This window comes from Chaetodon auriga, chromosome 20 (assembly GCF_051107435.1).
Source record: "Chaetodon auriga isolate fChaAug3 chromosome 20, fChaAug3.hap1, whole genome shotgun sequence".
Lineage (NCBI taxonomy): Eukaryota > Metazoa > Chordata > Actinopteri > Chaetodontiformes > Chaetodontidae > Chaetodon > Chaetodon auriga.
In genome coordinates, this window is record NC_135093.1 from 6,103,413 (window position 1) to 6,131,354 (window position 27,942).

Below are 27,942 nucleotides of genomic sequence, written 5' to 3' on the forward strand. Positions count from 1 at the left end.
TGAATATTATGAAGAACCTACTTTGGGGTGTCCTTGGCTGAAATTCCTGTAGATAAGGGGGCGTTTACCTGTAGATGACCCCGTTACGGTGCAGGAACATGAGGGCTGAGGTGACTTCGGCGGCGTAGAAACGAGAGCGAGGCTCATCAAACTTCCTGGATCGCTGAATCTGGAACATCAGGTCTCCTCCGTTCACATATTCCATTACAAAAAACAAACGGTCCTGCAGAGAGAGAGACAGAGGAATGAGACAGAGGAAGCAGAGAGGAACCATCAGATCTGTCTGCGCTGTCTGGTGGTCCCACCCGTGTCTGGAAGCAGCAGTACAGCTGGGTGAGGTAGGGGTGTCGGCGGGCGAGGGCCAGGATGCGCTTCTCGGTCATCGTGCAGTCCACGTCGTCGTCCTGCAGGATCACGTCCTTCTTTAAAACTTTGACGGCGTAGACCTCCTCCGTCCCCTTCAGCTCCGCCAGCATCACCTGGACGAGAGGATGACAGACGAGAGGACAGAAAGCAGGAGATGTTAGCACCATGAACACATCTCCAGTCTGGGTTAAGAATGCATTCGTGCACTGAAAAGGCGTCATCGTCGCCACTTTGTGAATGTAACTTCAGTATTTACACTCCTCTAAGCTCTGTTTTTGTCTCCACCTCAGCGGCTACATGTTCACAAGCTAGTCGCTAACTCACTCCAAAACAAGCAGCTCCTTCTTGTGATCAGCTGTTAATGGAAACATTTTGATTTGTGCAGCTTTAACCATAACTGCATGTTTGAAAGATGGTGGACTTGGACGTGGACTTTCACGCAGGCGAATTAAATTAACTTGCAAGTTGCAATTAACACATCACAAATTCATACAATTTCATGCCTGCTGCCTCCAAACAACGTCATTCACATGTGAACTGGTCTATTCTGAGCTCTGATATTCCCTGACATCTCCTGATAATTCAGCGGTTATAAATAAGAAGATTCTGGTGATAACATGTTTCAATAATGAAAACAATGAGCTGTAAACAAACAGACATCCCCCTCAAACGCCTCCTCCGTGTCATCGCACCTTCCCGAAGCTGCCTTTGCCGAGAACCTTGATAAAGTTGAAGTCCTTGAGGCTCCTCCTCTGGATCTGCCCGTTCTCCCTGCCTGCCGAGGAGGAGGACGAGGAGGAAGAGGAGGTGGTGGAGGAGGAGGAAGAGGAGGAGGAGGAGGAGGAGTGCTGGGGTCCCTGCTGGTCGAGCGACAGCGCGTCCTGCAGGCGATCTAACCCTGCCAAGTCTGTGGGTGTCAACGGAACAGCAGATCAGCGAAGAACGTCTTTTTATTCCCCGTCAGCGTTCAGCTCGTTATGCAAAAAAAGAGTTTCGATGGTTTTTAGAAATGTTGCTCATCATTTCTTCCTGATCACTTTTCAATAAACTTTTCAAAAACGATGATCGCATCCTCTGTTAAAGCCTGGGATGACTCAGTTACAGTATCTCTGAGATTAAATAGCAGCAGTGACCGGCGTTGTTACCATCGGCTCCATAAAACAAAAATGGGAATCTTTCCAGGAAGAGAAAGTTAACTTTTATTTCTCAGCTTCGAAAGTGTGAGAGGACGATGACTAACTGTGACAGCCAAATGGCGGTGGTGGGCGGTGGGGGAGAATTCTTAGATAATTCAAGCTAAATCTTACATCCACGGCAACAATAACAGATTTAACTACTTATTTTTTAAAAGGAGCAATAATATTATTCCTGAAATGGAAATACTACCACTCACTGGTAAAATTAACACATTAACACCACCTGCTGCTAAGAACGCATCTCAAAGGGCTTTGAAATGTCCGCCTGCTTGTGTCAAATCTGTGTTTTCTGATGGCTGGGTGTTGGCGTGCGTGTGTGTGTGTGTGTGTGTGTGTTGCGCTCAGCGTTACCCTGCTGTGAGGGGGAGGTGGGGACAGCTGGCTGGCTGAAGCTGTTCTCCTCAGTCTGGGAGAGCTCAGGAGGAGACTGGGGAGGGTCCTGCCCTGGAGTCAACTGGAGAGAGGGAGAGACAACATGACCGTTCTGTCGCGCTGCCCTCTGACTTTTATTTTTGACTCGCCCGTCCACAGAAACACACAGATTAAAACCCTGAGCGAGCCGAAGCGCCTCAATGATTTCTCAAAAGAGGAAGCACTTTGCTCATCCTAGAGTTCGTTAAGATGATTGACACCACTCCCATGTCCGTACAGTGAATGTGAAGCTACAGCCAGCTGCTGGTTAGCTTAGCTTAGCCTTAGAGGCGCTTTAAGTTGAATTTTGTTACCTTTGCGGAGAGTCAGGCTAAGTGTTCCCTCCTGTTTCCAGTCTTTATGCTAAGCTAAGCTAACCAGCTGCTGGGTCCCACAATGTCAAACTAGTGGTTTAAAAAGATAAAACTGTAGTAAAGAATTTGTGTTTCATGCGACACCAAACATGGCGACCACCCATCTGTTTTAATGAAGTGACTGTTCAATGATGATAAGAATATGCAGCCAAACAGGGGCAGATACCAGCGTGGAGGCAGGAGTTTGTCATTATTTCAGGGGATGAGATGCTTTCAAATATAATATCTTAATAATGGAGATATCTTTACTTGTGTGGGACCACAGTGCGAGCCGTTACCTTCCTCCTGCGTTGTGCCGTGTTGGAGATCTTATCGGGCGTGACTCCCAGGTCAGACAGGACCTTCGCGATTCCTCGGGCGTCCACGCCACAGTTAGGAGCTACGTTGGTCTCACACCGCCTGTGCACATTCATCTTACACACTGCCAACGAGAAAAACATGAAAATGGCTCAGGCAAGACAAAGAAAGGACGTCTGACTCAAACGCTGTTTTAAATGTTACCTATTCATTAAAGACATCAAACTGCGCTGGGAGGTCGCAGGTGTGATGAATAGCAAACAGGTGTCTGTCAGTAGACTGCAGAGTGCTGCTTGGTATTTTTCTTTGGAAAGATACAGTTTAGTCTGGATATATATGTATGATAATAATAATAATAATAATGCATGAGAAAACAGTATAATAAATAAAGTTAAAATGCTAAAAAAATCCTTTAAAGAGTCATTTTTCATGTGTGGTTTTACTGTTTTGTTCACAGCCTTTGACTTCAAATATATGCACATATTGCTTGAGCTCCAGTGAACTTGCAAAACACGAGCACCTCTAGATGCATCTATGTGCGCTCACTCTGAGAATCCCCACTGCACTTGAACTCACCTTTGCACTGCAGGCCCTGCCTCATGAGGCCCCACAGCAGGGAGCCACAGTGGTCACAGAAGGTGGGAACCTTGTAGTTGTGGATACTGAACTTATGGGGCATGTTAACACTGAACCGCTGTGAACCCACCTACAGAGGGAGACACACACACACACACACGCACACACACGGTGTTAGAAAGAGGTCACTGTCGCATTATCACAGGAATAATGCATGTGGCTCAAGTGTTAGTACACAGTGTACACATGTTACCTTAAGTGACACAGATTGGTTCACGAAAGGCCTGAAAGGCTCAAACATGATTCGGTGCGTGTGGCGGTCATTAACGTCACAGAGGACATTTTCATCTGAGCTACAAACCAACAGGCTCCGCGTGCACCCTGATGTTTGCATGTGAGTGTGCGCACCTCCTCAGGTGTGTCCTCCTGCTTCTTCATCCCGGCACACTTGGTGATGATGAGCTCATGGCAGCGTTTGTGGACGACACACGTGCACACTGGAAGCATCAACATCAGCGTTCACAAAATTAACAGCAGTCGGTTTCAGGTCTGATCAGCAGAGGGGCATCAACACAGCATGTGATGCGGATATCAGCGTTATCCCCAGTTTGGATGAACCGGGCAGAATAAAAGTGATAATATCCTAAAAGGTAATCTTATGTTCTGCAGGGATTCTGATGCAACACTGTGGCACTGAGCGAAGCATCGATTTGATTCGTCGATTTAATATTCGTGCCAACGGTGACCTCATTAAAGGGGTCAGGTATCAGCCAGACGTAACTGACCCACATCAGATGCCAATATTCAAATGTACAAATGCCATTTTCTAAACTTTCATAAACAACATAATTAGAATCTACAAAAGCATTACAGGGTGTTGTGGAGCTGCAGCCTCACACATATGAATGATCCCAATTAGGATCACACAGTGAGGTACTGAGGGGTTACCAAGAGAAGGAATCGATACTCAGCCCACTCGCAAGAAAACACATTCATGTTGGATGATTCTGCCAAACCTGGATCACTTTCAATGTTTTCAATGTCATTATTTCGACAGTAGGACAACTACAACGCAGATTATCTGTGGTTAAGGAAACACAATGTCACCACATTGGAGCGGCATGTTAGCGGAGCAGCAGTGGTCCTCAGTTGGGATCTACACACGGTGCGTTCAGGCACAGTGTTGAGTGTGGGTCACCTGTGTTTGGCAGCGCTCAGAGCCCAACACACCATCACTGTAGCCTGTGTGGACAGCTGCATTAATTAAAACAGCTGAAACAAGCCTTGACATTTGGGAAATATCTTCCTTGTGGTCAAATATTTAAAACAGCCAACGTCATTTGTTGGTGGGCATTCAGAGCGAAAACAGGCCTGTGTTGAAGCAGTGCAGGGGGCTGCGTCGGTGGGCGCCTGTGGTTTAAGGTACCGCTGAGACATGAAATACGATCCAGTTGGGTCCATTTGGAGAAACAGATGAATACATTTAAAGGCTTATCAGATGCCAAAATCCTGTTTCTAATACTCAAAGACAGGATTTTACAACTCCACAAAGACTGTAATCGACGCAAAACATCTGCATTTTGACTGTGTGTTATAGCGCTTCCTATGCAGAAAATCACTTCCTGCCCTCCATCTGCAGTTTGCATCACAACGCAAGAGTGACGTGCCGTCATCTTCAAGTTTGTCTCCGTATGGCTGTCAGTGACGACGGCCCGTGACCAAATCACAGCTGGCATTCAGCAACATGTAATCCCTCTTGTGTTCTCATTCTTCAATAATACATGACGTGCAGCGTTACTTGAGAAATTGGAATCGGGCAGAGCAAAGTACTCACCCTGACACTGGTATCCCTGCTTCCCCAGCACGCCCCTATCAGGTCACACACAGAGGAGTCAGCGTTTCAGCCAGGTTGGTTTAATGAAACATACTGGGTCAGACAGATCTGTGTGTGTGTGTGTGTGTGTGTGTGTGGCCTACCAGATAAAATCTCTGCAATGTGAGCAGTAGGTTGGTTGTCTCAGGTAGGTGGCCATGAACTTGTGTCCATTGACTTGATGGACGCGTCTTCGGACGGCGCCCTGTCGCCGGCGAGGACCGATCCTCTCTCGAAACACTCGCTCCTCATTCTCGTTGGTCCCAGAGGCTGTCGGGTAAATACACACAAGTTTATCAAAGACTGTGTGAAGCATGGGCGTGGCCTACGTGACCTCACCTGTCAACCTAGCAGCTAGCTGTCACTCGGAGCGCCCCCCGTACAGTCGCCATGAACGGAAAATTGAATTCAACGGGAATTGACCGGCTTTTGGAGGCAGCCATCTGAAAAACTGCAATTTCTGACATTTCACTTTTCATTTTTGATTGATTTGCTTGAAGTTTATCGACGAAAAAGAACCTGCACAGAGAACTTCTGCGTGTTTCTGAGTCAGCTTTCGATGAGTTATCGCACACGTCACCGAGGATGTTTCCTCATGCACGCTGATTTTACTTCCTGAGACTGTACAAATACGGATCATTTGCATCATGTTGCTCGAGATGTTTAATCATTCAACGGCCTCTCATCTTCCTCCCCCCCCCTCCCCCCTTCCCCTCCCCTCCCTCTCTCTCGCAAACACCCCACACCTACCAGAGGCCTATGCATACGTACGTGTGTGTGCTATTTATACTTCCATGTGTGGGCACTAAAACGAAGGACAGCATATTAAAATACTCCTCCTCAGCGAGCACCATCCAACCAGCCGTTCCCTTCCTCTCCGCATCTCCCCGGAAACATAAATGCTTTCCGAGGGTAACCTTAAGACAAGAGAACCACCTCCACGCTCACTCCCACACACACTCCTTCTCTCCGCGCTCCTGTCCTAGTTTGCCTTTCTTTCACTCTCCCTGCATCCCTCTCCTGGGTGCGTTATAGATGTGGTTACCGCTGAGCCTCTCCAGAGTTCGAATACAGACAGGCTGTCTAGGGACCTGGTGTGTGCGTGTGCGTGTGTGAGTGGGAGTGTGTGTGAGTGGAAGTGTGCGTTTTTGTGTATCTGTGCATGTGTGTGTGTGTGTGTGCGTGGAGACAGCTTAACAGGCCATTATTGGGATCACTTTGTTTTACATAATACATCATCCATCTGTCCAGGACACACACATACACACAGGCATGCTGACGAGGCGGGGCGGCGAGGCATAACAACAGTTAGGAGTGTTCGCCGTGGAGACAGGCGTGCTCGGGTTCTGCGAATGGCCAACTGGAAGATGGCCGTCCAACAAACACACGCATACGGACAGACAGAAGATTCACATGTGACACGGAGGAGACCAGCAGACAGTGGAGACAAAGAGGACGAAGGACTGAAGTGCAGATGGTGATACAAACAAACATGACATACAAATGAGCAGCAACACAACAGAAGTCCATCCGCCTCTCCAATAATGAACCGGAGAATTCATCATGGACTGGTGGAAGATTTGAGTTGGAAAATCTTTTGGGGTTAAAGATGAATTAAAGCAGAAGAAGCAACATTTTCTGAAAAAATACAATGAATCTGTACTAAAAGAAGGTGAAGCGGTTCCTCAAATGTTCAACAAGGTGGTCGACGTGCAACACTCAGTTAAGGTGAAGCACTTGGAGGAAATGAAGCTGTAGCTTCAGTTGAAGTGGCTCCTCAAAGACTGTAGACACATTTGCAAAGTAATCTTCCTACACTGAATCAAAATAAAACCACAAAAAGCTGCATTTACTCAAAGAAATGAAAGTTTGACACGTCCTCACATTTTAATTCTTTGGCTGTTAATACTGACCTCTGCAAAATCTGATTAAAAACATGTAAAATTTGGATTCTTTGGAGCTTTTGAAATGGCAGCAATAGCTGAAGTTGAAGCATTGGAACAAAATGACGCAGCTAAAGTGATGTGAAGTGGCAGCTGAAGTGGTTCCTAAAACATTGGGTTGGATTGTAGAAGCACTTATTAAATAATCTTTTGATACTGAATAAAAATAAAACTGAGATAGAAGTGACTTCTGTGCTAAAACGTGTAGCTGAATCATTTGAAACGGCTTAAAATTTGGATTATTTTGAGAGTTTCTTAATGGCAGCAACAAGTCAAGATGCAGCTGAAACACTTACAGCAAAAGAAGTTAAAGTGGCTCCACAAAATGTTGGATTTTAAATGGTTTTTACTTTCATTTCCTTTTAGTTTTCATAAATGTCTTTCTCTTTCTTAATTGCATTGTATTCTATTTGGTACTTACATGTAATTTTGTACTTGTATTTCTGTTTTTATGTCAAAAAATCTAAATTTTGCACTGAATCTATGTAATTAATTCCTAGATGTACGAAAAAAAAGAAGTTTTTCATGTTACTCCAGTTAGTTTTTTAAGTGCTCAGTCATTTAAAATATTTAAAACTAAATATAATAAGTCAATATTTAAAGAAAGGGATGAAGAAAGAGAGAGCAGGGGATCCAGAAACAGAGAGGAAGAGACTGCAGATGGTCAGATTAGGTCAGATTACTGAAATTTGCTTCCTGAGAACAACAGATGCAAAAGGATGAAGAGGAGAAAAGAGTAAAAAACAAGAAGAAGAACAAGTCCTCCCAGCCTCCGAAGCTGCAGAGAACAGATTGCACCGGGGGAAAAAAAGTATAAATCTGCTAAAAATACCACCTCTTCCTCTAGTTCTCTCCATCCCTCGTATCAGCACACACACACACACACACACACACACACACACACACACACACACACACACACTCACACCATTTGTTTTTATCAGCATACATTAACGTGACGAGCTCTCAAGCCGGCTGAACTCAGGGAGGAAGTTCAGGAGTGGGAGGAGAGTGGGTCGTGAGGTCACAACAGAGTGTCCAATCATCCATGAGGAGGGCAAGACACGGACGCCTGAGTCTGCATATGTGTGTGTGTGTGTGTGTGTGTGTGTGTGTGTGTGTGTGTGTGTGTGTAATCCGTGGCTCAATCTCACCTACTATTTTAAGAATCCACTCCCTCTCTCTTCACTCTCTACTGCTCGCTTTATCCATCTTTATACAGAGAAACTAACCTCTGTGTCACACTGCTGGGGTTCTCTGCTGCACCCGCACACACACACACACACACACACACACACACACATAAGCACGTGCACACCTTCACTGGAAGGCAGGGAACTGTTTCTATTTATAACCAGGTGCGAAGATGCACAGGTGCAGGTGAAAATGACTCTTATCAGGCAGGATGTGAGTGAGCGTATGTGTGCGGAAAGGGTAATTGAGGGAGATATTCTGGATGTTTCCATGTTTAATCAATACAAACAAATAGAGGAAGGAAACAGAGGAGAGAGAGAGAGAAGGAGAGAGAGTTCAGCTCTGTTCAGTTACTTTCTAGGAAAACAGGAAGACCTAAAGCTTCATGTTTTCACAGTAATCTCTTCATCTCACTCTCTGGCCTCTCTCGTTTCAATGCTGGAGGATGGATGTACAATATGTTGTGTTAAACCTGGAATGACTGATGTTTTGGCCACTTGGCGGCAGTGGAAACAAGTTGTGAACGCGACGTCAGTGTTCATTGATTGTGCTCAACTGTGAGCTCAGCTTGTGAAGTGTGAACTTGCACATCACTGATGTATCATCACCTTTTAAGTTGAAGCTGTTAGCAGTTAACAGCTGCTAACAGGGTGCAAAATTATCAGCTGTCTGGACTTGTGTTTCTGGCCAAATATAAGTCTAATATTCGGTCTGTTTTAGCTCAGTTTTTGGACTCCACCACCTCCTGAGTGAAAAATCTGGCTCTTTAGCTGCTAAAGGCTGGTTGCTGACTGTGTTTGTCTGCTGTTCATCTGCTTAGCATGTAGCATACAGTGGGTTTTAGAGCTTTTTTTACTGCCTGCTGTGGCTCTAAACAACAGCCTACGACACTATGTGAGCAGTAAGCTAAACAATGACCTGAACACACGACAAAACTGCTGCAGCTTCAGGTGAAAATGGTCTGCAGGTTATTCAGTCCTGCTGAATAACGCATTTCCTGCAACCTTCATGTTTAAGCTACGCATTTTTTTATGCAAAATGAGATGGAATTGGTTAAAGCTGCACTAATTACTATATTTACATGAACAATGGATCAAATTATGATGAGTAATGTGAAAGGGGTTTCTTGTAGTGATAAATCCACCTGTCCATCACCAGTTTGCAGACAGACAAACGTGGGGACTCTCTGGTGAACACAGTGTAACGTTCAGCTGCTAAAGAAACAGATATTTAATTCAGGAGCTGGAGGAAACCAAAGCAGAGCTAAAAGAGGAGTCCAGGTCTTCAATAAATTTAAACTGTGATGGAGTTCATGATGTTAGCAGTTGATATGGAGGAAGAGGGACAACACCCGCAGCTTACTATCTTTAAATAGCTCCACCTTTCCAGACTCATTACTGTCCGCTTTGGCCATGTTGTTACTGTACTTCTCAGCACCGCCATGTTCGGATGCGTGATTCCTTTGCTTTTCAAGACTGAAACCGATGGTGGTTTTACCTTCGGTGGAGGATCCGGACAGATCGATGACCACGTACACCTTCCCCTCCGGCTCCAAGTCAATCTGCAGAGACAAAGAAAGAGAAACGGAGAGTAAATCAGTGAGAAATAACACAGCTGAACAGTGAGTGCAGCAGGGGGGCTTTCCTCCAGCACAAACAAACACACCAGTGCACATGGAGGAGGTCATTATCTTCAACAGCGCTGCACTCCGCCCCACCACTCGCATCATTATCAGCATTAACATCACCATGTTTATCGCATTTACTCCTGGTATCAACGCTCTATTTGTTTCTGATACGTTATCTGGATGAAGATTTCTTAGAACAGGGCGTTGCATTATAACACTTGGTATTTACAACAAATATGACGTCCCACAAGGGGGGTGGTCCGGCTGAAGTAACACAACTTGATTTTCTTTTGCCGAGGAAAGGCTTGTTGTTTAAGTTTAAGTCATTTTTCAGGCAAAAATGCCAAAAATACAAGTTCAGACTGTCAGTTTTGCTGCATTTCTTTGTCTCACGTGATGATAAACTAAACATGTTTGGTCTGATGGTCATCATCGTCTTGAGGTAATGTGAAGACAAGTTTAGCTGTTTTCTCAAATTTTAGAAACCAAAGGATTAATCTGTTCGTCAATCATGATAATCTTGATACAATTTATTCTTTGTAGGCTTAACTGCAAGTTGTCACCTTCATCACCATCAGTGCATTATCATTAACACATCAGTGTGTCCGGCATTGCTAGTCCCACCATCATCCTCATTTATATCATGATCATCATCCCCTTTACCATCATTATCATCAGCATCATTATCAATTACAACTTTCATTACCATCAACATGAATGATGCTCTGTCAGGGCTTGATTACAGCTGATATTTGCTTTGGGTTTTAAAAACAGAAGAAGTAGGCTTTAGAGAAAAGACAAAGTACTGATAATCAATCATTTCAAATATAGACCTATACACTTAAATATGATTGAATTAAACATTCAACAACGTCACCTTGACGTCGAGGAAATTTTTCACTGACGTGCATTTTTAATGGTTTTCTGGTGTTTCATCAATAATATAAATAATCATTAGTTGCAGCCTGACTCAGTAACTGGTCCATTTCAAGGTACTGGTACATAGTGAGGGACCAGGGATGGACCAACAGGCCACACATTGGGCCTGTGGTCAAACCTGAAACACTGAGGTTCAACGAGGATTAGCTAAAGTAAGAGGAAAGAACTTCCAGATGCCCAATTTTAAAAGTGGAACATGATCAAGTCAATGAAGCTGCAGGTGAGCAGTGAGTCCCTTCCCAGACTGGGGGAAGATAACATTGAGCACCCTCATTTTCATAAGGTTTAACATTAACTTTCTGTATATCATCGTGTGAATATCAGGTTATTATTAACAACAGCAGCGATAAAAAGGTTTAGGGCTGCATTAAACCTTTAGAAAATACTAAACAAATGAAATATTAGAGTCAAATCAGCCTCCCTGACAAAATGTTCTGTTTGTGCTGAGTTTGCAGCCAACAAATCTGCAGCATTGCATGTTGGATAAAGTAAACGCTCAGATGCTCGGAGACTCATCCAAAACTCATATTTTTAGATCACCAGTGAGCCCAGTCCGCTGTGTGTCGACAGACTGGAAAACGGTAAGAATCAATATCTGTTATACTGCCAAAACACAGAGTAGTCGTTGGAGGACAACTGAGGGGGAAGTAAAGCTGCTGAAACAAGGAATGATGTCACTGTGGCATCTAAACTATCTGAGTTAGAATCCATTAATGCTGCACGAACGTGCCATAAAATACATACAATACAGAAGAGTGACTTTAACAAAACTACGGCTGATTAAAACATCACATTTGTATTTATTCTTAACGCTACAAGTCATAATGAGTTCTGAGTGTGTGTGAGCAGGTGTCATCAAAATGGAGGCTAATTTATTCTGGGAACCTCACATGCGCACAGAACAGAAAGAAATGTTCCTGCTTTGCACGAGCAAAGATACGACGGTCTGCATACGCACAGACTTATTCAACAAATAATGACATCAGCCCCCCCCCCCACAATATGCATGCAGCTACAGAGATTAGAGAGAGTGCAACAGAGAGCGCTGAAGAGACAGACGACACAGGAAGAGAGAGAGAGAGTGAGAAAGAGAGGTTTAAATCCTTAGTTAAGCTCTGGGACAGCAGCAGATCCTCTTATGCAACAGACAGACTCACACACAGGCAGCGACATACACACACACACACGCACACACACACACACATACATGTCCATGCATTGCTGAACATGAGACACAAAGATGGCACAGAAACAAATGCGAAGCAGCGCCAGACAATCGGACACGCTGCACGCGTCCGCATGAGACGCGCCGTCGCATGGGAGGGAATTCACAGTCCTGAGATCTGCAGCAGGACTCGTGTGTCAGATCATATGGAAGCTCAGACACAAGCACGAAAACTACCGCTGCTATCAGATGAATAATGTGAAGGCAAAAACATCCGAATTTAGAAATTACACAAATACACAAATATGTTTTGCTGCTGTTTGATTGGATATTTCTACTGAAGGTCCACTGAACAGCAACAGTGAATAAAAAGGTGTGCAGATCCTTTTATTTTGTTATTTCCACTGCCTACACATATTTCCTGCTCCCTTAAAAATGAGATAAAATAATGTCTGTGTGTTTCATCCAATTGAAGTTGGTCACCCAGGAGAGAAGACACATTTTATTATATCATCATTAACTCATCTGTATTTTCAACCAGTGTGAAGGTGATCACAAATGAAGTGACTGTTACATCAGCTTTATGGGATTTTTGTCAACTGATAGAAAATCTGCCATGATTTTGATAATGTGATTAAAAAAACAGGAAATGTTCTCTGGTCCTCTCAAACGAGACGCTGTCCTTCGTCATATATCGCTGTCCGTTTTCAGGTCTGGAAAGTTTTGAAGGCAATTTCTCTTTCGCAGTTTAAATTATTACCCTGAAAAGAGTCAATAAAGACAATAACAGAGCTCAGACTGACACATGCAATGATTTTGCTTATTGCAATTTAATTTGTGCATGAGAGAGGATTTAAGGGATGAATCAGTTATCAGAACAGGCGCTGATTAATTATTTAATCACCAACGAATCAACCAGACTCGACTGATTAACTGATAAATGGTTCATACGCTGTGGGGAAGCTTCATTGTTAAGTAACAAGTAACTAAAGCTGTCAAACAAGCAAAAAGTACAATCTGAAGTGTAATGGAGTAAAAGTACACAGTGATGTGAGTTCATACTTAAGTAAAGTGAAGGTAAAAGAAGTACTCGATTACAATCCACCGCTGGTTGCGTCCCTAACGTCAATGAGTCGATCTGAAGATAATGGGATAAAAACACAGAGGATGCAGTACTTATGAGCGTATCATCCTTTTGTTGCATGTACAACACGTAACAACTGCATGGGATTTGTGACCTATAAACGCCACTGGATTCTTGATGTCTACCCTTGAAAATGATGTGCTAATCCCCAAATGCAACCTCTTGCATAACCGCGCATCTCAGCGGGGATTTCAGCTGAAAGATGGACGATTTGGAATCGAGTGGAGCAAACGGACAGCGGCGTCATTGATTTGGTGCTCCGGTCCTGAGGCGGCGTGCCAGCCAACAAGTGCGCCGCTGAGGTGTCTTCCAGCTTGCATTTCCTCTCCAAGTCAATAGGAATTACTATAATTATCACTGGAATTAGGGTTTTTACACACATGCAGGTTTTTGAAGATCAAGTGTGGTGGTGCTTCAACTCAGCGCGCAAGTTTGTTTAAAGTTTAAGTTTAGTCTGTCAAAGTGTGTCTGTAGTCTGATTGTAGACGCATGCACCCTCAATGCCCAAGACAAAACAAAGGCTGCTCTAATTCTAAAAATATAAAATAAACACATGCTTTCCATGTATTCTTGGCAGGATTAAAAATCTCTTCTTCTGCATTTACACCATCGCTTAAGACCAAAACAATGCACTAAAACCCACAACACGGTACATTTATTTCAGATAGGTAACCCAGAATAATCACAGGCCAGAGTTGGACTGAAATGTCCCATTGGTTTACATTCACCAGCGTTTCTCAGCGGGAGCGTTCAGAGCATCTCAGACGCCGCTGGAAGCAATACGGTTGAAAGTGAGGCATTGAGGTGTTCTTAGGGAGTGTTTGTTTATTATTGTTTCTTCATTTTTAAGTGACTGATGGACAGACTAGCAGCTTACAGCCAGAGGCACACCTGGTCCAAATACCAGGGCTTTGTACCTGATTAGTAAGTTAGGCCTGTGTTTATATGAGGATATCATATGTGAAGAAAGGTGCATAGAACTATAACCATGTACACATTGGCAGTGGTTGCACAACTTGCTTTGCGTTAGTCGTGCTACTTCCAGGACCTCCTGTCCTGCATTCTGGTCTCATGGCACTCCCAAATGGAACAGAGCCATCGTTAACGCTGTTGCTCGAGTCGACATGTCGGCAGTGAAAAAGCTCTGCTAGAGTCAACTGACAGGTAATTCAGGATAAAATAAGAACTAATGCACCGGTAGTATTTTGATTGCACACCCCTTGGGCCTTTTAATGGAATCCGGTCGACTGGGGATTGCACCGGGCCAAACCTTTGGTGCATTAATTAGTTTAATCATACTGTATTTAAAAAGCTGAATCATCTCTGGTCAGGGTTGGCTAATGTAACAATACACACTGGGAGAGTTTGGAGTATGATTTCTAACTCTTCCTTAAAGCTGCATCAATTAATATTTTTATACAAACAATTCAGCTGTGCAGAGCGCTGCAGCAGATTTTACCGCTTTGTTTTTGTTTTCAGGCTACAAACTCTCATTTTCAGCCACAGCCGGCTGCTTTTAGCTCGGATAAACCCACCGCACCCCACCAGCACCAGACAGACGAAGCTGGTGAACTCAGCCGAACATTTAGCGTTTGGTGGATACCAAGGCAGAGCTAAAAGAGAGTGACTATTGGACTTCAATTCATGAGGTGGCCAAAAACATAACTCCAAGTGAATGTTGCTCCATAACTGCTGAATGAGTAAATAGTCTGCTGTTAGCTAACATACATGTCAATGTTGTGTTTTTGTCCCATCGCCTCCTAGTGGCCAAAAACAGAATTAATGCCATGTTAAATATCTGTTTTTGTATTGGGCCGTTGCAACAATGTGACGATTGAATTTTTTACCTAATAAGCCAAAACAATTAGGTTTTATTTGAAATACATTAGCGCTGCACCTAATGATTATCTACATTGTCGACTACTGTATTTATCGCTAAGTCTGCGGTGAACAGGCTGGTCACAATTTGCCATAATCTGTCCAGTCCGACACCAAACGAAATTCAATTTACCATTAAATAAAACCGAGAAGCCGGACGAGGAATGTTTGCCGCGTTTTCCTGACGAGTGGCTTAAACCATTAATTGGTAATTACTTTCATATATATACACCATGATAGAAGATTTTATCCACATCACCACCAGCTGTTAAACTGATCGTAATGTGACTTGGATTTAACCTGCTGTGCGCGCACACACACACACACACACACACACACACACACACTCACACACACACGCATGCATGCACTGAGGTTCTCCGCCCCGACAACAAAAGATGGGAGGAGAGAGAGCTGGAGAATCTAGTTCGCCTCATTAATCTTGTTAGTCCAATTAGGACACTGATACAGCCAGGGAGACGGATAACTTCACAAACCCTCTCACACACACACACATACAGGAAGCTGAGTGTGTGTGTGTGTCTGATAGAGTTCGGTAAGTGTCTGGGGATTTTAAAATGGACTTCAGAGGGAGGTTAGCCTTAAACACACATACAAGCTTAACTCCGTTGCGTTCGCCCCATCACAACGCACACAAACAGCCACCAAACAGACACGCTACTGACAGAATCAAAACACACACACACACACACACACACACACACACACACACCATATGCAGCAGCACAGAGAAGCACTCAACCAAGCAGACAGGGCACTCAAAGCTTGCATTATATCAATACTGTGGAGCTAACCCCCTCCCACTCTCCGTCCATCTCGCTCGCTATCTCTGTCCAACCAGACAGCTCTCTCTGTCTCTCTCAGGAGCGTTTAGTCTCAGTGACAGCCTCCCACATCCATCTGTCAAATAACAAATTTCGGCATTGAGAGAGCTCGACCGCAGTCACACAATAACATGCGTGTGTGCGTGTTTGTCCTTTCTATCACTCAGCAACTCAAGCGTGTCGTCCTGCACACACACACACATGCACACACACAGGAGGCCCATGCTGAGTGAGACAGCATGAGAGTCATGCATCTTTAATGTAACATCACAGACGGCTAATAATGTAAGAGGAGCTGGGCCGTGTGGCGGTGGTGCTGGTGGCGAGGGGAGGATGGGGGAGATTCAACAAAGCCCGCTCCCCCATTGCGACGGGTGGCCTGTCCGACGGTCCAGTACCATCAACTAGACGGGAGGAGAATTGGACTTAGAAGACTGGACATTCCCGATCAAACCGTCCAGTCTGTTCAGCGCACAAGCGTTCAAGACGAGTGTGTGATATCCAGATGGACTGGCAGACGGCCTGATGAGCAGCCTCTGTAGATCAGTCGTCAGTGTTGGACGTGACTAAATGAAAACACACTTCATAGAAATCAGAGGAAGCCTCGGTGTCCTGGGGCTGAACCATCTGAGGAAAACTGAGAATTTATCCTGTGATTTCGAGCTACTATCAGATAAGGTTGTGTCAATAAGCACAAACCTTTCTTGTTTTGTAAAAAGAGAAAACAGTGCAGCAAACTTTGCTAGTTTTCCATAAAAAGACTAAAAGCTTTAGTTTATATTTACTATATATATTTCATTAGTTGCATTATGTAACTTGACATTGCTCAATTTTAGAATAATATTTTGGTGCTATATTCACCAGCTACGCTCTGTAGGTATTATTGTAATAATGATAAACTGTTGGTTGGCGGTGTAGCTAACAGTTTTGAGGAGGTGCTTCAGGAGGAGCTGCTTCATATTCCCAAATACCTGATGTACGTCATCATAGCTATTTAAAGCAACAGTTCAACATTTTGTGAAATGTGCTTTGAAGGTGCCACAAACAGCTAGTTAGCTTAGCTTAGCTGGAAACAGCTGGAAATAGCTAGCCAGGCACTGTCCAAAGGTCACAAAATCAACTTGCCAGCACCTCTAAAGCTCACTAATTAGCTAACATGTTATATCTTATTAGTTTAATTAGTACAAAAAACAACATATAAAAACGACTCTTTCTTCATTCAGAGCAGTTGCAAAGTAACCATCTGAGACTCGAGGAAGTTTCTGGTCCTGGTCGAGCACATAACCAAGCATATAAAGGCAAACGGTCTTTTTTACATCTCAGAATTCATATGATTTTAACTTTAAACAAATGTGTGCTAAGCTAACTGGCTGCTGGCTACAGCTTTATATTCAATGGAAGGTTATGAGATTGGTATCAATGCTTTCCCATTGGTTCACTAACCACCAGCTGTCAGCCATCTTTACTCACTAACACCCAAGCTAGCTGCTAACTGCATGTGTGACAATAACATGATGCTGTTAGATTGTTTATCTACAGAAAGACACCGCTCAATTCCCAACCCTACTGGCAACATCATGGTTGCCAAAATCAGTGGTTGCCAATACATTTTTCTTACAGCTTGATTAAGAAAATGTTATTAATCTAAGTTATAATTACAATTGAAGCTCATGTGATTTGAAAACTGCCCTTTACAAGTCACAAACTCAATTAAAAAATATATTTTTCAACTATTCTGTCCACAGCTATAATGAAAGATGTTTAAAATGTGTTTTTCTTTATGCAAAAACAGACACACTCATGGGTGATAGAAAGAGAAAGGGGACGAACAGCGTGGATTTCACCTGCTGTCCCAGACCTCAAATATCCTCCCATTTCTTCTCTTTCACTGAGAACATGCATTAAACACCCTCCAGCATACAGTCACACACCAAAGGTTGACCTGATTTGGCATCAGTGGGCAGAGCACCGTGCTAGCCTTTGTGTCTGTGTGTGTGTGTGTGTGTGTGTGTGTGCGTGTGTATTGTCACGGTGGCAACAGCGCATCTTAAATCCAGTCTGTCCTACTTAACCAGCAGGTCACCGAGGGGTGGAGCCTATGATGTCATGTAACTTACCACGGTGAGGGAATGGAGTCTGAAGCTCAGGAAAAAGAAAGGGACAATGACAATATGGCAATATGGCACGTCTTTGCCAAGGATGGTGGCACAGTTATGGCAGGAATGGCAAAAAAATACCGTAAAGGCCCTGTCACATCAAAGAGGGGCACAGCAAAGTCATTGATAAAAGCTTTGTCACGTATGAACTACTTGCAAGGCTAGTAAACTACTGTAGGTGGTGAGCTAACCGCTAACACACTAGCAAGCTGGGAAGTTGCTAGTCAGTCACAAAACTCTCCAAACTTTATTTATTGTCTCTGTACTGTGCCATTACTTTGTGTTTCTGGATGCCACATTTCATTCAATGAAGCGCTATTAAAGAGATAACAACACTCCGCTAGCTGTCAGTTAGCAAGCTTGTTAGCGGCAGAGCTAAGAGAACAAAAAGTTCACAGTGTATCTCCTGTCTCATTACTGTCTGGAAACCATGGCTCTTTTGTGGAGCAGTTTATACTCTACAAGACAGAGGAGGGTTCAATGAAAGTGTACGGTGCAACACAGCTAAAAAGTTATGCTAGCTTCCTCCATTTTGGACTCTCAGGCTTTCAGTTCCCTCCACAGGTAGCACTGAGAAGACCGCTTGACATCAGTCTACGGCACAAATGTGCATGTCAGAGTACTGGCCATGCTGATCCCCTTGAAATTAACTAATCAAACCACAAAATTTAGCTGTTTAAAATGCTGGTGTGACCAGGCGTTAACATACCTGTTTGTGACAATAACACTGGTCGTGGTACTGAATTGCAAAAATGGATAATTCATTTCGTATCATACATGCTGTATTTATGACAGTCTGACATTCATGTCAACTTACGAGCAGTAATTCAGAGCTGGGAATTGATGATGGGAAAGACTACAATAAAATGAAAACTGCTGCAAAGCCATCATCGCCGGTTAGACTTCATATGTGAAATAAGTACTCTGAGGCCAGAAATAGGGTCGACCATGTAAAATCTTTTAAAAATGTGTGTTGACTGGCCTCTAACTGTAGTCCTTCAGTCATTAATCCTGGCTCCTCTAAGTATGAGCATGTGAGTGTGTTGATGCCAAGTGTCAAACAGTGGCTGGTTGACATCTGGCATGGCCCGTGTCCCTGTTAGGAAACGTTGTGGTCATCACATCTCAGACTTCAGTCCTGGAAGCTTCTAGCAGCCTCACAGCTCTCAACCTCCAACCTCATATATTTACATGTACACAGAGCTTATTTCTACACCTCATGTCATGCATTCTCTCCATCACTAGCTTCCCCTTCTGCACAGCATTTTGCTCCTTCCATCTTTGTATATGCATTTCCTTTACAACCCCCAAAATCTTCCTTTTTAATTTCTACCTCCTCTGCTTTCTCTCTATGTCTGTCTGTCTCCAGGGCATGCCACTTACAGAAAGCTTAATTGAAGACTTTTACACCCTTTCAACGATACCTGTAATTGTCTTTAAGACTAATTTTAGTACCCACAACAAAGTGGATGAAACAAGCCTATTTCCAATTCAAAATCACTAATGGAAGCTATAAAGCACACGATAACTGCAGTAATTTAACCAACATGCTTTGTATACTGTTACACAAAACCTGTTTTGGTGCATTCAGCATATAAAACACGACCGTAGTGAACTCCCTGCTAATCCAAAATGCCCATAATTACACATAACTTTAAGCCTTAATATAATTGAACTTTTCACTGAAAAGTTGGGTATTTTAAGACGGGGGTCTATGGGGACTGACTCGCTTTTGGAGCAAGCCTCAAGTGGACTTTGGAGGAACTGCAGTTTTTGGCACTTCTGCACAAAATCAGATTCCATAGCTAACAAGCTAACAACATATTTTTAGAATCAGATTCCATAGCTAACAAGCTAACAACATATTTGTAGAATTAGATACCATAGCTAACAAGCTAACAACATATTTTTAGAATCAGATACCATAGCTAACAAGCTAACAACATATTTTTAGAATCAGATACCATAGCTAACAAGCTAACATATTCGTTTTATCTTGTTAGCTATCACAAAATGAAACAACATAGCTAACAAGCTTACAAAATTATTTGATCTTGCCAGCTAACGTTGACCAGATACCACAGCTGACCATCTATAATATTATTTTTTTCTTGTTAAATAACACAACCATGAGATACCATAGCTAACAAGCTAACAAATTGATTTTATCTTGCTAGCAAATATAAAATAGATCAAATTTCCTTATCCAGAGCCATGATGCCTCAGAACTGAGCAGCTATAAAACACGGCTGCCTCATGATGTATTCCTGTACTTTTAAGTCCCACGAATCCTGAATATAAAATGCTACTAAAGCAAATGTTCATGCTCATTTTTGCTCATGTGAAGTGGCTCTTTCACATGGTTTTGTTCCCTCCAGCAAATCTTATCATGGCGGGTGGTGAAGAAAGCATAAAGAGTATTTAAGGAGTATTTCTCTTCAGTTACAACCAGTGCCAACAGAAAACCATAAGAATATATTCCAAATGTTTTTAGAGCAGCAGGCAAAGGACAGATCTGTCCCAATTACGTAATTTTTTACTGTTACTTCAGTATTTACAAAAACCAAATTCAAAACCAATCAAGATCATTTTGGCCAAAACAATTTCACTGAAAATAAATACAGTATTCTATATCCTCACAGTCACAGTCATAATACCACATGTTGCTCACTGGCTGCATTGTAGACAAGCAGGATTCTACACACAGCTTTACAATAACACCTGTTTTTATCAAATATAACCCATTTATCTAAACAGCTTATTTTGAAGTGAAAAGTAAAAGCTGAGATCCCATCGCCTGTTGTAATCATCCAGTCTCTGACATACTATAGCTACCACAGGAATGCACAGACACGGATTTGTTCAGAGGAATGTGGCTAACCTCTATATAAAGGCGATGCAAGGCAATTTTATTTATAAAACGCATTTCAATACAAGTAAGCTCACTGTGTTTACGTTAAAATGCAAACAACAGCTAAGAAGAAAATGTACATTAACTGCAGTGTGAGACAGGTGCAGCTGGAAAGAAAGCTTAGATAAAAGACAAATGTTGCTCTGAACTGTGTGCACAAATAAAAAGTATTTTGCGTCAACGTTGGTGCAAGAAGTACACCGACATGACGGACAGCTGGGGTTACAGGTTTTAACTTGGGACATCATAGCTGTGACTTCAGTCTCAATTCTCTTTTTACTTCCAAATAAGCGTAAATCACTGAATCAAACGTGCCTGAACGTGTCTGAAGCTTGCGTACGGTCCAGTAACCACTGTTGTATCTAGCTGTGTACTTGCATGCAATCTCTACAATTATGCTGGTGAGTAAAATGGAATTTCCCTGAAAGAGAGAAACATGCAGGACAAAGAAACCTTTTAAGTTTCTCTACCTTTGAAGGCCTTGGATTTAAATTATTCTGACTTCTCAAAGAACCACCAAGGCACTGTTTTACTTTGCTTTTTTCTCTTCTTGCCCCCCTCCCTGCCTCAACTCTCACCTACCCATCTCTCTCTCTCTGGTGTTTCTGTGGGTGAGAGGCTGTCACCAAGGGGACGGGCTGTCATTGTCACCATGGGGATGGGCTCCACAGAGCATCTCAATTACTGAGTGGGACAATTAATAAGCATCAAAGCCTGGTTAATATTTCACCGGCGGCACAGAGCAGCAACCTGGCCCACAGCGCTCGGGTCCACAGGAGATGTATCGTGGAGAGGCGGCGGAAGACAAAAGGGACCAGGAAGCAGGCGGGATGGGAATAACAGAGCGGAGACGAGAGGCATGATGAGATGAGACGAGTGAGGCAGCAGAAGGGCGGAGGAAGTGAGAAAGCGTTCATCTGAACAGCAGGAAGTGTACCATTTGGTGCGACTTTATGGCATCAGATTGAGGAATGTTACTTTTAAACCAATATTCATTTTTATTGCGACCAAAATTATTACGATTCATCCTGAGGAGCTGATGCACGCCTGTGACAAATATCAAGGCAAACCATCCTATAACTGTTGAGATATGTCGCTTAAAAACAAAAACGTGCATCTCATGACGGCTCTAGAGGGAAAGTCGCAGGATCATCAGAGTCACTGGGAGTCGTCCACTGGGGACCATGACCATCTGCACCAATTTCAAAGGCAATCTATCCAAAAGTGCTGAGATACTTCAGTCTGGAATCAACTGAAGTCTGGAATCTTGAGCCGTGCCACAAGCATGGCTAAAACACAAATACATTAAACTTATTTAAGTGTTGGTGACATTGCAGAGGGCAGCTGCTTCGTACTCTGTTTGCATGCCCGTATTTTGCTTTCCACTCTCTCTCTCTCTCCTATTGCCAATACGTCCAAACACACGTTGTATTGATATCAATGCAAAAACAGCTGTCCTCCTCCTCTCCTCCTATTAACTCCTATATGACACTTCCCAGCGTTTCCTTGTTGAGTCTGAACTTGACATTCTTGCCTCCCCACTGGAGGCTGAATGAGAGTGAATGACAGACGGAGCATCAGCAGAGATGAAAGAGGAGGTGCACAAGTGAGGCAGGAAGAGGAAGATGAAAACGAGGGGAGGAGGGGGGAGGGTGAGGAAGATCGGGGGGAATTGCTATTGGAGAGGGGAGGACGAGGGAGACACGGGTGGTAGAACTTGTGGGTAATGGAGTAATGAAGGGAGGAGGACAGAGGGGAAGTGGGAGGGACTGTGTCGCTGTGAGGCAGATGTATTGACGAGCCGACTGGCCGATCAATGGGATGTGGTCAATCAACAGAGTGATCCATATGCTCTGACCTTACTCTGGATGGCTGAGGGACGAGGTGTGTGCGTGTATGTGCGTGTGTGTAACTATTTATATGCCGGTGTAAACTGATATAGTATAAGATTACATAACTTCACATCAATGAAACCCCTCCGAACGAAGCCTATCCTTTGGTTTTTCATGCATTAGTCCACAAATCACACGCACGTCTACATCATATATAGATTAACAAAGCTTTCAATAACACCTTAGAAGCAGTGCAGTATGAAAATAAGTTTCCTAAGACTTCAAATTTGAGATTCACCACAATGAACATGTTGTTGCCTCTCTTTTCTGTGTTACGTCATGGTCATATGTTAATCCAGCTGAGAGCAGGGTCTCTATTAAAAACTCTGGCATTACAGAGCCTTCAAAACAGCATTATCACGCTAGAAAAATGCTGTTTTAACTGAGTAGATAGTAAAAATACTGTAACAAGCGCAACTAAACGTTGTGGTTTAAGGTTTCAAGTCTCTGAGAGTTGATTCTCATTGTGTTCTAGCTTAAAGTGAAACCAATGGCTGCCTGAAAGGTGGGAAACACCTGTAATAACTCACAATATGCTTTGGAAAATGGCTGGCAGTATTGTAAAGTGTATGTGCTTTGTGGGTAATGGGCTAAAAGTGAAATGACACATGCTGTTATTTAAATTGCATGTCCTCGGCTCCCAGAATGCCTGAGCTGAGATCACCTTCGTCAGCCTTTCATCTAACGTAAGGCGGGATGAGCTACAGAGAAGCACAGAAGTGGAACAAGATCACATGTTAAAGCTGGAGTCAAAACTCGCAGACCCAAAACAAATAGCTCTTTATGCCCATACATACAGATCTAGATGCGGTCGGCCGGCATCACAGTCCCAGCGCAAATGAGATTACGAGACAAGAAACTGTAACAAATGAAACCTCAGTCTTTCCCGCTGCTGAGCGGCTCTATTTGTATCTTGAAGACACTGAACCAGGTAGTGGTGAAGTCTCACAATATGTTGTGTTTGCTTTACAAATGTGTCTCTACACTGGGCACCTCAAACTTCTTCGAATCCAAAGAGGCAGGAAGAATGCAAGGAATTGAGGAAGGGTGGCTACAAGCTGGACGTGAGATGTCCAAATCAGATCTAATGCGAGTCCAAACAGCTCCTGTGTCGCAAACAGAGGAGGGAAAGCTGCAGAGTGGAAAGACGGCAAAACCAAAAAAGCTCTAGACCCAACTGGACATCCATCCAACACGTGCAGCTGAATTCACCATTAACTCAGACGCTTCTGTGCTGTCAGAGACATGAAAGAAGAAAGAGGTGATGATGATGATGATGATGATGATGATGATGATGGGGCTTCTTTTACTGCTAGAAAAAAATTTATCACTTGGAGGGCCAACACTTGATCTTAACAGTGGGCCACAGGCCAGAGGCAAGCACGTACAGCACTGTATTGTTAAGGTGCACAAGCCCCACTTTGGGCAGCCCCATCCCAAATTCATCACGGAAGAGACGGCACAAGTCCAAAGGTTTGACATCTGAAGAGAAAACCTTTGATGAAAGGTGAGCATGTCAGCTATAAACACTACAAACCACAACCACAGAGATGGACATGAGCAGGGACACACTAGACTGTGATCAGCCCCGGTGCTGATCTCATTAGGTGGATTAGTTATCAGCAAGAAGTGACACTAAATACAGTTTCTGCATTCACTGGTGTGATTAAAAGAATCACTGTTTCATTCAGATTAATCCTGTCGTGTACAGATTTCAAATTAGGGAAACAGAGAACGGCGGTATCGATGAGTATTCAGTATCAGAGGGAGCCCTGAGTTGGAGAGCGAGGCAGCGAGCACCCTCAAACTGCTCACCGGCCATGCAAGCAGCTGTGCTGGGAGGCCCTCAGGAAGCGATGTGTGTGAATGTATGAATTTTGTGACGCAGCAAACGGCCCATTGGTCTCTCTCCTGGATGAATGAGTAAAAAAGAAGTTGGTTTTGGTTGAACGCTCGACAACATCTATGCATAGTGCGGCCGGGAGACACTGGGCCAAAACATACCATCGGCCCATTCCATTGTACACTGTGCAGTAACCACAAGCACAGTATGCACCACATCAAATGTACCAGGCAAACTATGCGATGGGAGGGTTGTTGTAAAGGCTGTGTATTTCTAACACTGGCGGCCCCGTTTGTTTCTTCAGGGCCTGGGTTTGATTTCACCTGCACGAGCACATGCTGCAGATTTATCTACAACCTGTGGCTTTCAGAGACCCGATGACTTCTGCCCCAGTGCTCTGTGGGTAATTGAGACATACTGGGACAGTCACACATGAAACTCTTACCCAGTCTTCGTAGTGTCTGGTGCCGTTCTGCAGCAGGTCCTCCAGCTGGATGGTGCAGTTGGCCACAAAGTCATCATATCCGATGGGCGCATCGTGGAAAACGGACAGCTCCAGACTCCTTCCCTCTCGGACCTCAGTGCAGAACTCCTGGTGCCAGGCGGGGCTGTTGGTCTTGGTCCTGGTGGCGGTCTGGCCAAGCCGGGTCTGGTCCAGATTCAGAGCCAGGTAGGGGTCCAGCAGGAAGGAGCCGCTCTTCCCCACAGCGTGACGCAGGGCCCACGGGGTGGGCTTCAGGTCCACCGCCTCACACACTCGCACCTTCAACAGGCCACTGAACACAGGCATGGCTGCAGGCTCCTGGGATGTGTGTGTGTATACAAGGATGAGGGTGTGTGTGTGTGTGTGTGTGTGAGAGTGTGTGTGTGTGTGTGTGTGTGTGTGTGTGTGTGTGTGTGTGCGTGTTTAGGCTAGTCTGCCTGTTCCTGCTCCTGTACACAGAGTGTTTCCTTCCAATGAGCGGGGTCACTGCACAGTCCTGCTACATCCCATAATGCCGCTGGCTCCTTGGGCTCTCAGTCTAGTACAGCCATATCAGAACACTGTTATCCACACACACACACACACACACACACACACTCACACACACGCTCACACACACACGCGCTTACAGTACAGCTGATGGATCCCCAATGGGCTGCAAATCGCGGTAACAACGCAGACTCGCCGCCTTCAGAGGTCGCTTGCTGAACGCTCTCCCACCGGAGCCGCTGCCTTGTTTGTTTACGGTCGGTCCCGTGCGCCAGACAAGATTACCGTTTCGGCGGAAACAGGCCGAGATATAAAACGGCAGCGAGGCGGAACGCGGGTTAACAGGCTCCGGCTGGCTTCATGTGGAGCCCCGGAGCTTCCCCGCGGTCCTTGTGTGTCTCTCCCGGGTCAGGGTGGAAGAGAGCGCGAGCAGCCGCGCCTAGCCATCCGGGATTGGTGCTCCGTTTCCAGCCCCTCGCTCGCTCTTCTCCGGGATAATCTCCGTGCTTCGACCTCACGGTACCGCGATATCTGCGCGTCTTCTCGGAGAGCAATGCCTTTTTGCCCCCTGATGCAGTCTTTTTCGGGCTCACGAGCACCCCTAACACATCACGGCGCTCCGCTCCCGTTCGTTTTTTTTTTTTCCTCCGTTCGGTCCTTGCGCGCGCCCCCCGTTTCCCGTCCCCTCTCTCTCCCTCCTGAGTCCGTGAGTGAGCGCGAGCTGCAGGAAATGCGCAAAACGCGTCACCCGCGCTGCCGGGCTCCCGCACCGGATGAGAGGAGAGAGAGAGAGACAGAGACAGAGACTGAGACAGACTGTGTTCGTGTGTGTGTGCGTGCGTGCGCGTGCAAATGGAAGAGGTGTTTTTTGAGCGCAAGAGACGAAGAGGGGGATGGAATTCACCCGCAGGCGTGGAGTGTGTGTGTGTGTGTGTGTGTGTGTGTGTCATGGCCAGACAGCCAGTGGAGCCAGTCAATCAGTCAGTCCTTATGCATGGTCACAGACAGCTCACACACACACACACACACACACACACACACACACACACACACGTACAGAAGAAGAGAGTCTGAAGACACAGAACAAATGTTAGAGCGACACTTTGCTGGAATAGTATCTTAAAATATCTCCAGTTCCACCATCAGCTCGTCAGAATACTACAGAGGTGTGATGGCTGTTTCACTCAGCAGTGACTGTTTGTCTATGTCACTTGTCTCTCTCTCTATATATATTTATATAAATTTATATTTAGAATGTCCTCCCTCCCTCTCTGTGTTAATCTCTGTAGTATTAAAATACCTTGCATGCTTACATTATTACAGACCTATATATACCCATACATACTTGTTTATCTTCAATGTCAAGTACATTTCTGTGCAGTTCCAATTTACCACACTAATACATGACATCAGTATACAGCGTACACAACTGACTGCAATGTGTTACCAGCTAGTACTGTACGCTTTAATCTTACATTTACGTGTACTGCTGCAGTTTTGTTGTTATTTCCAGGAGCTGTTGCACTTTTGACATCTATTTTTGTTTTTGAGAAAACAAATAAAACAAAAACCAAGCTTGCATTACCAAGCTGCTCTATATTTTCTGGTATTAATATTGCACAGTGTCATCTTTAACAGGTCGTCTTAAAAATAGCCTGATTTTCCTTTTATCCTGCTTGCAGTTTGTGCTTTGCTTTTTTTTTTTTTTTTTACATTCTCTAATCTTAAGCTGTTCCTGTTTAGTGTTTTTGTTCAAGGAAACAGTAAAAACAGAATGTTCAATATATAAAAGCAGTTATTTTTTTCCCCAAAGAGAAGACATAACATACAACAGGTTAAACAATGTGCTATATTACAGCCCCACACCTTCAATCAAACGATGCTAATTTAAGATTACGGTTTAATTATTATCATTTAAATTAGTTGTGTTTGGAGCTATTTCCCTTATATGAAGCACTTCACGACACACTCTACAATTATTATTATTATTATTATTATTATTATTATTATTATTATTATTATTATTATTATTATTAGAGGACACATGACACGTGATCGTTTTGTTGCTTTGATGGCTGATTGGCCACAGACACAAATGAGGGACAAGCGGGTCGCCAAAGCTACTGTCACTTCCCCGCATTGATCTCTGTTGTGTCTTCAGACATTTAATTGACACACAAACAGGGAGCATTGTGGACGTTTTTTATTGGCACAATAAAACAGTCCTGAGGCATTCCGACAGGGAAGCTCAGCAGAGTTTGTGCACAAAATCCGGATTTTGAGAGCATCTTTTTATTTTTTTCTCCAGCTGTTTCTGTTTGGCTTTATTCCAAAATGTT

General features: G+C 44.0%; 1 protein-coding gene across 1 annotated transcript in view; it reads right to left on the reverse strand.

Annotated features, from left to right (window-relative positions):
• The window catches only part of prkcea (protein kinase C, epsilon a), a 30,044-nt gene extending 4,624 nt beyond the window's left edge, over positions 1–25,420 (reverse strand). The window contains exons 1-11 of the mRNA XM_076759306.1: positions 25,076–25,420; positions 9,728–9,791; positions 5,198–5,363; positions 5,055–5,089; positions 3,629–3,717; positions 3,221–3,350; positions 2,626–2,768; positions 1,914–2,016; positions 1,059–1,273; positions 306–479; positions 69–223 (exon numbers count right to left, since the gene is read on the reverse strand). Coding sequence (XP_076615421.1) covers positions 69–223; positions 306–479; positions 1,059–1,273; positions 1,914–2,016; positions 2,626–2,768; positions 3,221–3,350; positions 3,629–3,717; positions 5,055–5,089; positions 5,198–5,363; positions 9,728–9,791; positions 25,076–25,420 — 1,619 coding nt within the window. The remainder of the gene's footprint in view (positions 1–68; positions 224–305; positions 480–1,058; positions 1,274–1,913; positions 2,017–2,625; positions 2,769–3,220; positions 3,351–3,628; positions 3,718–5,054; positions 5,090–5,197; positions 5,364–9,727; positions 9,792–25,075) is intronic.
• Between the last annotated feature and the right edge of the window lie 2,522 nt (positions 25,421–27,942).